We start from the raw sequence: 11,474 nt of genomic DNA on the forward strand, positions 1-11,474 counted from the left end.
CTCAGCAAAAGTCAACAGATTTGGCTTCTTGCTAGTTCTCGGACAGAGGCGCCCAATATATAGCCTGTACTTTGCAATCAGAACAGTCCCATCCACTTTATTCCTAGCTAACGCCATTCCCAAGGCTTCGGTAAATCTCAGTCCTCATCGCCATCCCTCCCGTGAATACTGTGCCTGTCCTCCACAGTGCGATCAGATCCGCACCTTTGCAAGAGACAGCATGGTATTTCTTTCCCCCAGGAAAAGAAATATTGGCAAAAGTAAAATTCTGTTGTGCATGCCCAGGACAGCTGACCTTCACGGGGTTTATAGTGCATGGGATCAGCTGTATCAAACACGCTGTTGAGCAAACACTCCACTAGAAGATAAGCAATACGATCCATGAGGGAAGGAAGATTGGTATTGCTCTAAATCAGAGACTAAAAGGAATAAGGCACCTACAAATGCACACAACATAAAAGGAAGCCTCCGAGGCCAGTAACTTGATATGCGTTGAAACAGAATATACAGACACGTAACTCTCCTCTCTTGGGATAAGCCCTGGGCAGGCTTCTCCCTCTTGAAGAAGAAATTTGAGGGCATCTCTCAACTGAGAAAGAGCAAAGTCAAAATAATAAGTAACAACAAAGTCATTACCACTGCTAAGAGCAGGAACCATCTGTTTAGTTTTGTCGTTGCTATGCCCCATTAACGTTATCTCCCCTAGGAAAGGCAAGACACTGCTTTCAAATCTACCGTACACAGATCACTCAGGTCTGCAGAAAGATGCTGCAAAACAAATCCCATGCAAAACTATTCCCATGATTCGATCCCCATCCCCAGCGAAGCGCAGTGCCCTGGAGAAGGGCAAGGAGCTCCTCCAGCCCAGAGGCAAACCCAGAAACATCAGAGTGAATGGAGGCCAAAACCTCAGTGCGAGGAAGGCCGAGCATAAGCACGGCGGGAGAGCTGTCGGGGAGCTGTGTCGGAAGGAGTCTTGATAGACCCTAAACCTCCACGTGCGCCAAACCCTCTCAGCAGCCGTAAGACTGACCAAACCAGAGAAAAATGAAGCAAAGCTGGAGGGAAATAAATGGCAGGTAAGGGGGACGTGTGTGTGCGGCCCAAAAAGGACCCCAAGAGCTCAGGCTTAGAGAGAAGGGCTCCCTGGTACCAGCACATCTTCTCTGGCAGGAAAACGGGCTCATTTCAAACGGGATTCAACCACTGAATGTGTTTCAGTTTCATTTCAGCTCACGTTCCCAGTTAAAAGAGCTGATTTTCCTGCGCAGGCAAGGGACCAGGCACCACCTCAGTGTACACAGCAGCACAGTGCATTACTGCTACCGGAGCCTTTCAAATCAATCACGACGTCTAAAGCTCCGGCTGCAAAGCTGAAGCACCTCGCACCAGGGCAGTTTCCTCCAGCAAAAATTCATCATCTCCAACGGAAAGTATGCCCGATTTCCTTGGATTTGGTTCTGGGCCGCGAGGTGTGGATGCGGTTGTGCTTGTTGCAAAGGCAGAGAGCAAGACAGCAACCAAACAACACATACTCGAAAGTAGGCCTGAACAGGCATTTACTATTTATAAGCTAATCATCTGATCCCTCCTAATGGAAATCCTATCCTTTCGGGCTGTTGAGAGCGCATGTAACTGCAGTCTCCACAGGACTGCTAGGGAGGAACAGAAGGGAAGCAATTATATCATCGAGGAGTGCACTCAGAGTGCCCGGACAAAATTCCTCCCTGCTCCGTAACAGCGCAGGCATCCTCCTGGAGAGCAAGCCAGGGATTACGAGCAGGGATTAATCTGTTATGCTAATTTGCTAAGAGCAAAGTAATTTTTTAAATAGCTCTCTTCTCCATTCATTGTTATCTAAAAAGGGCTCTGATCTAGTTCTGCAAATGTTGACATTTTCCTGCAAGCAGCGATAGAGGAGTCTCACGATAAAAGCCCGCATCGAAATCCAGAAACGCCAACAAGCAGAAAACTGTGGCTGGATGGAGCTACCTTGGAGGGTGGGCAAGGAAGGATGGAAGAGAGAAAGGTATGAACTTTCACAATTGCTTGCTAGTTATTAATTCCTGGGGGAACATTGTTGTCCTGGGAAGTTGAGCGTGATGTGCAAGTATACAGCACTAGGTTTTTTTTCTCCTGTTCATCCTTCTCCCTGATAAAAATACTCTGGGTCAGATTATACTGCTTGATTTTCTTGTAAAACAATGCTCAGTCATTTCCAACGCAACCGCACACGCTCTTTCAATGCAACCACACACACCCCGAGAAACAATCTCATTTTCTCCCTAGCCTCTCTATTTTTTTTTCACTTACCAACTTATTACTGAGAACAACTCTCTCCCTCAGATGACAGCAGCCTCTAAAGACAAGCTGACGATACACAATAGGAGTGGAACTAGCTCTGTCTCAAAAAGCACAGATTAAAGCACCGTCTCTTGGAGGAGGAGGCCCAGCTCCCAGAGCAATCCTCACAAATGGGGCGGACAAGAGCCATCCAGGTCTGGTGCCTGCCTTCAGGTGAGCAAAGCTCAGCGAGATGCAGGCCACCAGGAGGGGGAAATCGCTGCACACATCATCCCCTTCGCTCCCACCAGAGCCAGGACAAGGGCGACTTTGAAAAGCCCCACGTGAACAAAAAACAAAAGCAAGCCAGCGCATATTTTGGCAGATCGAGATAACAATAAAAGCTGGCACAGCGGCATTCTCCAAAGCCTCCGTATCATGGTAAGATCTAGCCCTAAAGCTTCCTTTGATTTTGTTAGGGTTTTTTTTTTTTCCTTTTAGCTTGCTACAGATGAATCTGACTGCTAAGTGACACTGTCGGCAAGACAGAAGGGCTGGAAAGACATTGCCACAAAACTAACAGCAGTGATACATCTGAGGAAACTTCCCTGTTCGGGCTCTCTCAGAAGAATCAAGTAACTGTCGCTGCCAGCGTAAACAGACTTCCGCGAACACAGCTAAGGAAAGGGGAAACCAGATGTTCCTAGAAATTAATAACTATAAGTAAAACTCTTAAATTTATTTCCCAGTCTTCGTCTCAGTTTGTTTACTTAGATACTCGTCTTCCAGCGAACACCCTGAAAGACATTACAGCCACCTTACAAACTCCCGAGCAGAGCACACCACAGAACTTCCAGGCTGTTAGCCAAGCTGCAATACTTGCCGTTGCTTTTATTAAAAAAAGAAAACTATTGAGGCTTGATGTAAAAGTTGCCAGCAAATACAAAGTCATCATTGACTTTGGGAAGTTTATTCTCATGCTTGATTGTCTATCACTTAAAAATACATGCTCTGGTTTCTATGCACACACTCGTATACCACCACCAGCCATACTGAATTCCCACAGTCCGACTTCTGTCCTCTGCAAGTACACACAGACTGACCAAATCTTCTCGTTGAATGAAGCAGATGGAGTTCTCGTCACCGCATGGCAGCTTTTTTCACCTTTAATCCCACCCTCATACATCGTCTCTGGACTCTGCCCTGCTTTCCACCAGCCTTTGCACCACACACGGGCACCAAGCCTGGGCGCAGCGGTGCAGAAGCGTTTGCACCAGTGAAAGCTGAGCTAACGCACCCTCTCCTCCTTCTCGACAGCCGTGGTGAGGTACCAAAGATCCCCTCCGCCTGCCTGACTCCAGCCCCGCTCCGTGTTCAACAGAGTCATGAACCCATGCAAAACTACTGCTGCCTGGGACAGGCCTCACTCCTTCCCCCCTCGCTTCTCTGCTGGTGTAACAGACTATTCCTGAGCAGTTTGCTTTCTCTGGTAACAGATGTGTGGCCTTGCCAAAAGTACAGTGCCAAACTAACCAGACCACTGTATCGGATCCTAACCTCTTATTCTCCGCTCAGCACTCCAAGCTGCTCGTGCACTCCATCAGCTTTTAGCTGCAAACTTTCTTCAGGTCATTGACAAGATCAGCAGTAGGATCCTTACGAGACCGTTAACGTAGCATCCCCAATAATGTTCTGGGAGCCACCAATTTAACATGGGTTATTTTGAGCTCATCCCCCTTCAGTTAATTCAGCAGGAAAACCCGAAGGCATCGTATCAAATGCTTTAGGGAAACCTATGTTTACAACACATAGTTGTTTGGGGTTTTTCTTAATAAATGACAAAGCTGCAACACCACTGTCTCCACACCAAACTTCAGCCACCAGCAGTTTCAAACCAGCGCAGAAAGCTTCGCCGGCTTCTACCCAACAAGGAGGGGAGGCACTTTCTCCAAAAAACAGCAACGTCTGACCGCACGCCGGGGGGGGGGGGCACCGGGCAAACCCTACCAGGTGGGATGCAGGCGAGAGGAGTCTCCGGCGGAATAACCAGCTCCGTGCCGTTACCGCCGACGGTGCGGCACAAGGATCTCCCACCCGCGAGGTGCTTCCAGGCGGGATCTCCACGGCCCCCGCCCGGGTGGGAGGCAGGGACGGCCCTTGGCAGGAGGGCAGTGGAGGCGCTCCCTCCCGGGGCCGGGGGAGGCGAGCCGGGCCCGCAGCCTCCGCTCCGCTGCCGAGGTCTCCCGCCGGCGGGCACGACTCACCGAGGCCGCCCGCTGCGGGGCTGGGGAAGGGCCGCCGCTCCCGGTACGGCGGGACGGAAGCCCCGCAGAGCCGCCGGACCGAGCGGCAGGGCCGGCAGCGGGCAGGCTGCCGCCGCCCCGGGCCTGACCCGGCGGAAGCCCCGCGTCTCGTTCCTTCTTCTTAACGTGAACCAGCCGTTACCCCCCGGCGGCACCTCGCGGCCGCCCCCCGCGGTCACCGGCCACCCCGCGCCGCAGCGGACAGCAGCGCAGGCCGGCCCGGGCCCGCCGCCGCCGCCCGCCCCACCGGGACCGGGCCGCGGGCCCGCCACCCGGCGGCGGTGCCGCCTCAGCGCTGCCGCCACCGGACCGGCAGCCGCCCCTCGCAGACAGGCCCGGGGGAGGCCCCGCTCAGCGGGCGGCGAGGAGGAAGGAGCGGGGCCCGGCCGGGCGGCGGCGAGAAGCCTGAGGAGCGCTGAGGAGCGCGGCAGGGCCGGGGGCAGGGCCGCGGCGGGAGGGGAGGGGGGAACCGGCGGGGGTCTCACCTGGCTCCGTCCGCGCCGCTCCCGCCTCTGCCGCGTGCAGCTCCCCGCCCTGCGCCCCCCACCGACCCGCGCGGCGCAGCCAATCAGCGCCCGGCGCCGCCGGCACGGCGGGCCAATGAACAGAGCGAACGCGTCCCCGCCCAGCGCCACCGGCCGCCGGAGCACGCCCTTCTCCTCGCCCGCAAGCCTATCCCGTGACCCGGCGCGGCGCGCGGCGCTGGGCGGGACCCGGCGCCCGGCGCCCAATGAGAAATCACAGCGCGTCCCATCGCAGCCAATCCGCGGCCGGTCAACCCTTCCCGTCAGAAAAGGGCGGGCGGTCACCGGGGCGTCGCGGGGGGGCGAGAATAACCGGGGGGGGGGGGCAATAACGGGGGGGGAACACGCCAGTACCGGGGAGGGGGCGCCCCCGCACGTGACCGCCCGGTAACCGGGCCCCCCCTCATCCCCCCCGCCTGCCCGCAGCCCCCCCCGGCCCGCCGCTCCTGCGCCCGCGGGCAGCGGGGAACAGGCCGCGGTGGGGCCCGTGGGAGGGAGGCGGCCCGAGGGGGCGGCCGGGGGCCTGGGGGCAGAGGCACCCCCACACGCCCCCAAGCAGCCCCCCGGGGGTACGTGCCCCACACCGTCCAACTCCGCGGGCAGCAGCCACCCGCCGAGGGCCGTGGTGTGGGCAGACGCCGGAGGAGCCCGGGCCCCTGACGGGCGGCGCCGCCTCCCACGAGCCGTGTCCTGGCCAGGGCAGGATGGCGCCGGGGTCTTGTCACAGGGTTGGGGCACCTCGGATCTGCGGTGTGGCAGGCCTCCCCAACGGGCCTGCGGAAGCCTTTGGGACGGTAAAAAGATCTTAAGGCCTCCCTGTTTTATCGCCCTGCTCAGCCTTCAGCAGCTGCTGCGCTCCACAGCTCAGCCGCTGCTTGCCTCTACCTCCCAAGGGGCTGGATGTCCTTCTTCCCCACGGCTCATCCCTGCGTTTCCCCATCGTTGGTGTTACTTCTGCCATTCCAACCCAGATCTCACCCTGCACTCAACCTGCCCTGCAAAACAGCCCTACTAATATAGTTACGGGGCAACCTCAGGCTTTCTTACAGTCCAGATTTTACGTTTCAGGCAGGCTCCCCTTCCCTCCAGCGCCTGCGGGATGGAGACGGGGCTGGTGAAACCTTGGGTGGATTGAGGATGCTGCTGCCCGAGGCGGTGTCTGCCTGCCAGCGCCTGGACAGGGCAGCGCGAGGAAGGGATGAGCCGAGGTCAGCCCCAGACAGGTTTGGAAGATTTGGGGGTGTGGGGACAAAGGGGATGTTGGTGCTTGGCAGAGGATGGCCGCCTCTGCAAGGCCCTGGGGCTGCGAGCTGGGAGCAGAGCTGCCCCGTGCCTGGCTCTGAGATGTGCCTCCTCCTCGCCCCGTGGGTGCTGGGTGTTGCAGCGCTGGGGCCAGTTACATGCGTTCATGATGCCCCACTGTCACAGGGATGTGCTGAGCACCCCCAGGAGGAAATCCGAGCATGGCTGCAAAGGGCGCAGGGGCTCTGGCCCCACACCCGGCGGGCTCGCAGGCGTGTGCTGGGCTATAGGTGACTGTAGGGGCTTGGGCAGGGTATGTCAACAGCCCAGCAGTAGGGCCCGAGCGGGGAGACAGGAAGTAAAGCTGTGACTTTTTTTTTCTTTTGTGAACATAAGCTTTCGTTTTCCCCCCCCGCAGCAGAAATAGACTTCGCGGATCCTTTGGCAGGCTGGGGACTGAGGGGTGATGGCGGGTGAGTACGACCAGCGGTGCTGGGGCTCGGTGGTGGGATGGGGACCTGCCTGGGTCCTGCCCGGGTCCTGCTCGCCCTGGCCGGCCCGATGCACAGGGACACAGCGCAGCATGCAGGCTGGGGCCCGGGACACTGCATCCTTGAGTAGCTGGAGCCCTGCTCCTTGCAAATGCGTCCCCTGGGGCACTTTCTGTGGGTGTGTGGGAAAAGGGGGGGGTGGGTGATAGCAGGGGAAGCCCTCGGGGTGGGCAATGAAGCGCCCTGGGTGGAGCGGCACCCTGGGTGGGCAATGGGAGAGGGGGAGCACCCAGGGTGGATGGTGGGGGAGGGATCAGCAGCTGGGGGGGGCAATAGGGAAGGGGGCAGCACCCAGGGGAGGCTATGGGGAAGGGGGAGCAGTTAGAGGGGTGATGGGGAAGGGATCAGCACCCAGGGGAGGCGATGGGGAAGAGGAAGCACCTGGAGTGGGTGGTGTGGCAACAGGAGCCATGGCGTGGGGGCTCCGGGCACTGACGAGGCCACCCTGCAGACAAGCTGCTCCTGAATGTGCGGACAGCCTTTGTGGAGCGTGTGAGCAAGCCGGTGATCTCTGGGCTGCTGGACGAGCTGCTGGCCCAAGGGGTGCTGAACCTCGAGGAGGTGGACGAGGTGCAAGATAGATACATGGTGCGTGCCGACAAGGCCCGCTGCCTCATCGACAGCGTGCGCCTGAAGGGCCCCAGGGCCAGCCAGATCTTCATCAACAGCCTCAGGAAGCGTGATGGCACCTTGGCTGAGCAGCTGGGTCTGACCGCTGAATCGGGTGAGAGATGCGGGGCCGTGGTCTGCCCCCGGCCATGCTGGGGCTCCCGGCACCTCCGGTGGGGTGCTGGAGTGGGGCCTGGCCCTGGTGAGTGTCCGAGGCCTGAAGGCAAGAGGCAGTTGGGCGTCCCCGGTGTCACTGCTCTGTGGCACTGAATCCCCCTTGCCATGCAGCGACGACAGGACTCTCAGGGGTGGCTGTCCCCCGCAGGGCTGAACAGGGACCCCCAAGGGGCAGAGCCCAGCTCCGCTTGTCTGTCCGTGCCCTGCAACAGTCCCCTCTGGCTGCAGGCGCTTCCCAGTGCAACTGTGGGGCTTTCTGCTTGCAGGGTCCCCTGGTGTGCAGCTGGCCTCCCCCGACACCGAGGCCCCCACTGGGCCCCCCATCAGCATCCAGGGCCAGCAGTGGATCCAGCAGTGCTCTCTGAGCGAGTACCAGCGCATCAGGGACACAGAGGGAGACCAGGTGCTGTGGGTAGAGGAGATGAGAGGAGGGCTGGAGCATGGCCTGGCTGCCCTGCTGGAGTGGGCAGGGGCTTGCTGAGGGGAGCCAGGGTCTTCGCTGACCCAGGAGCAGGGCAGAAGATGTGGGGAGATGTCCCAGGGACAGAGAGATGTGGTTGCTGCACCCATGGGCCTTCTCTGCTATTAGCTGCCTCCCAAGAAAAGCCCCCTGCACCCACCCACCGCTGAGCGCTGCCCCCCTTCGTCCTCACAGATCTATCCCATCCATCTACCGCGGGAGACGCGAACCCGTAGGGCTCTGCTCATCTGCAACATTGAGTTTGAGCACTTGAGCCGGCGGCACGGGGCTGAAGTGGATGTGGAGGGGATGATGAAGCTGCTGGAAGGGCTGGGCTATGTGGTGGACGTCCATCGCAACTTAACTTCCCAGGTAAAGGACTGCACAAAGCAGCTGCCACCGGCCCCGGGAGCGGTGCAGAGACGCTCCTTGTGTGCGTTGCTGATGGGGGGCTCAGGCACCACAGGGACACCCCTGTCCCCAATGGCACTGGCTCCTGCCCGCAGCTGGAGGCTGGGTCTCCACACAGCTGGTCACAGGTGGCTGATGTTCCTTCCTGGTGCTGGTTTGTAGGGGATGGCTACGGTCATGAAGGATTTTGCGAATCGCAAAGAGCACTGGACCTCTGACAGCACCTTCCTGGTCTTCATGTCCCATGGGGTCAGGGCTGGGCTCTGCGGGACCAAGAGCAAAGGCGAGACCACAGACATCCTTTCCGTCGACACCATCTATGAGAAATTCAACAACAAGTGCTGCCGGGCGCTGCTGGGCAAACCCAAAGTGGTCATTATCCAGTCCTGCCGTGGAGGTGAGTCCCCGCTACGAGGTGCCTACGAGGCGAGCGAGCCGGCCGGGCTCTCCCAGGGCATGTGAGCCCTGAGCATGAGGTGGGGACGGGACACCCCATCATTGCTGATGGCTGGCCCTGCCTTCCTAGGCAAGGTAGGGTCGGTGATGGTGAGCGACTCCGCAGACCCTGCCATGCCCACTCCCGGCTCGGCTCACGCGATCCCTGAAGGGCTGGAAGATGATGCAATCTGTGAAGTCCACCTGGAGAGTGATTTTGGCACTTTACATTCCTCCACGCCTGGTAAGCAGTTCCTGGAGACAGTTGCCCTGCCTGAGGGCAGGCAAGGCCGACAGGACACCCATTCCTGCTGCCATGGCTCTCCTCCACACCTCCTCCTCCTCCTCGGGGCGGGTTGCTGGGGGTCCCCTCCATCTGGTGACCACTTGGGCATTGCTCCAACAGCCTCTGGAGAAGGCAGTGTCCCCCGATGCCAGGGTACAAGGCTGCTCCAGGACACACACAGGTCCCTCTTAGCGGCACCAGGGCCAGAGCTTTGTGTCCCTGCCCAGCTGCCTTCCCTTGCCCCAGCTCCAGCCCTCCCCACCGGCTCTGCCTGCACTCCTTCCCCAGCTGATTTATCTCACCGCAGTGGCTGGCCAGGGGAAATTGTCTTCTCCTGCTGGGTCACAGACGGCTCCAGGCTGTGCCAGCCTGGCAGCCGGCACGGCTGGGAGCATGGGAGAGCAGAGAGGCTTGAAGAAAATATTCACGTCACTTCTGTCTTCCCTGGGATGCCCTGTCCTTTTCCCGTGCTGTGGGTTGGATGGGCCAAATATAATTGATCTCAGAGAAGGTGCCCCAGTCTCCTGCTCCGGCACCCAGCATTAATCACTGTTGCAGTGAGGGACACCAGTGAAATCACACGTTGGCATCTTCTGTCTCCCCAGATACTGTCTCCTGGAGAAGCTCAGTAACAGGCTCCCTTTTCATCCAGCACCTGATAGAGCAGTTTCGAAACCACGCCTGTAACAGCGACTTACAGGAGATCTTCCGAAAGGTGAGGCTTTGTAGTTAACTGCAGGTGTGCCGGCAGATGCGGCCATGCCAATGGTCAGCAATACTGCTCGGAGCAGAGCTCGGGCAAGGGCAGGCCATTTCTTGGCAGGCCCCTCGGGAGCAGGCTCTGTCAAAAAGGGGTCTGGTTTGGCCTGGGAAGTCAGCTGGATCTCTGGGGGCATCAGCACCCTGCCGTGTGGTGGGCACGCAAGAGCCCGCCGTGTTGGCGCAGCCCGTGGCATCCCTTGTGCCACCAGACACATGCCTGGGGATGCCCCTGGGGATGCCTCCTGACTCCCTGCACCCTTCCCATGCTGGGAACGGAGCTGCTCTCATTTCTCCCCGCTGTCTCTCTCACCCCAGGTCCAACATTCCTTTGGAAAATTCCCTCGGCAGTTGCCATCACAAGAACGGACTACGATGCTCAGGAAGTTCTACCTCTTCCCAGGCCACTGATCTCCTGCCCACGGTGAGTCTCTTCACCTGGCACCTCTGCAGCAGCCTTTTGTCCCTGCCCCAAACCCGGTACCCGGCCAGCGAGGAGGAGCGGGGAGAAATTCCCCACTGCTCCTGGGCTCCAGACCTCGCGGCTCGGACGGGATATCCAAAGGACTTGTGCGCTGGTAGCCAGGGCTGGGCAGTGGCCTGACTCCATCCCCATGTCCCAGCTGGCCGTAGGAGAGACAGGCGCTCAAGGAACTCATTTCAGTAGCCTGTGTCTCAGGAGCTTCTCGGTCTAACGTTCTTCACAGGTGAAAAAATAATACACAGCAAAAGTGTTTGAATTTGGGAGTAACGCAGCAGAAAGCTCAAGCTGAAGCCGAACGCAGCCCCGCTCCAGAGATGCGCTTCTTCAGAAAAGGAAAGGACAAGAGGAAAAGCCAAGAACAGCTCTGCAGAAACACAGTCAATCTATCTCCCCCTCTGCTAGGCAATTACAAACAGACCTGGAATAAAATAGTCCTTGGTCTTGGGTCCTCCCTCCCTTTTGTGGCCTCCAAACAACCCCAAACTGAGCAAATTCCTCCCAGGGAGCAGCAGAGACACCTGGCTCTGGAGCACCAAATGCAAAGCTGGTTAATGTCTCTCTTAACTGTCCCCAGGCAGCCTGTCCCCAGTTGTGACAGAGATGATCCGTCACCCCCAGAGCCGCTTCCGCCCCGTCTCTGGCTTTACCCGTCATCTAATAAAGGGATTTTCACAGCAAACGGCGCCGCTCCTCTGCCTTTAGCCCGCGGTGGGTGGATGGTCGTTTCGGCCGGCAGTAGCTGCCGTTACGTTGCCTTCTCGGGAGACGCCGAGTGAGCGGGAGGTGAGAAATGAGAGGGAGCTCAGGGAGGAGGGGACGCCCGCCTTCGGGGCAGGCTGGGCAGACGTGCTCCAGGGGGATTTCCATGCCTCCCCCTTGCAGGCTCGCAGCATCTCCTTGCTCAGGAGGCAGCTTCCCCCACTCCCCGATCCTCCCGCTGCCCCTGAGGT

The 11,474-nt window shown here is 58.7% G+C and overlaps 2 protein-coding genes across 4 annotated transcripts in view; one reads left to right on the top strand and one right to left on the bottom strand.

Moving 5' to 3' along the window:
- Nucleotides 1–5,097, bottom strand: part of MTMR4 (myotubularin related protein 4) — a 58,350-nt gene extending 53,253 nt beyond the window's left edge. Inside the window, exon 1 of the mRNA XM_076354309.1 lies at nt 5,072–5,097. The gene's annotated coding sequence lies outside the window, so the exon portion shown is untranslated. The remainder of the gene's footprint in view (nt 1–5,071) is intronic.
- Nucleotides 5,098–5,487: 390 nt separating this feature from the next.
- On the top strand, nt 5,488–11,194 carry LOC143168154 (caspase-1-like). Of its 3 annotated transcripts, none has more exons than XM_076354314.1 (11): nt 5,488–5,497; nt 6,179–6,318; nt 6,771–6,825; nt 7,355–7,627; nt 7,956–8,092; nt 8,345–8,521; nt 8,723–8,957; nt 9,087–9,239; nt 9,887–9,996; nt 10,359–10,464; nt 10,748–11,194. In XM_076354314.1, the coding sequence occupies exons 3-10, from the start codon at nt 6,819–6,821 to the stop codon at nt 10,449–10,451; spliced, it is 1,185 nt and encodes a 394-aa protein (XP_076210429.1). In that variant the 5' UTR covers nt 5,488–5,497; nt 6,179–6,318; nt 6,771–6,818; the 3' UTR covers nt 10,452–10,464; nt 10,748–11,194. The 3 variants fall into 3 exon arrangements, with proteins under 3 accessions (XP_076210429.1, XP_076210428.1, XP_076210430.1); XM_076354313.1 differs by lacking the exon at nt 5,488–5,497 and adding an exon at nt 5,830–5,904; XM_076354315.1 differs by lacking the exon at nt 5,488–5,497 and having other exon boundaries at nt 6,174–6,318.
- The last annotated feature ends 280 nt before the right edge of the window (nt 11,195–11,474 follow it).

This window comes from Aptenodytes patagonicus, chromosome 17 (genome assembly GCF_965638725.1).
Source record: "Aptenodytes patagonicus chromosome 17, bAptPat1.pri.cur, whole genome shotgun sequence".
Lineage (NCBI taxonomy): Eukaryota > Metazoa > Chordata > Aves > Sphenisciformes > Spheniscidae > Aptenodytes > Aptenodytes patagonicus.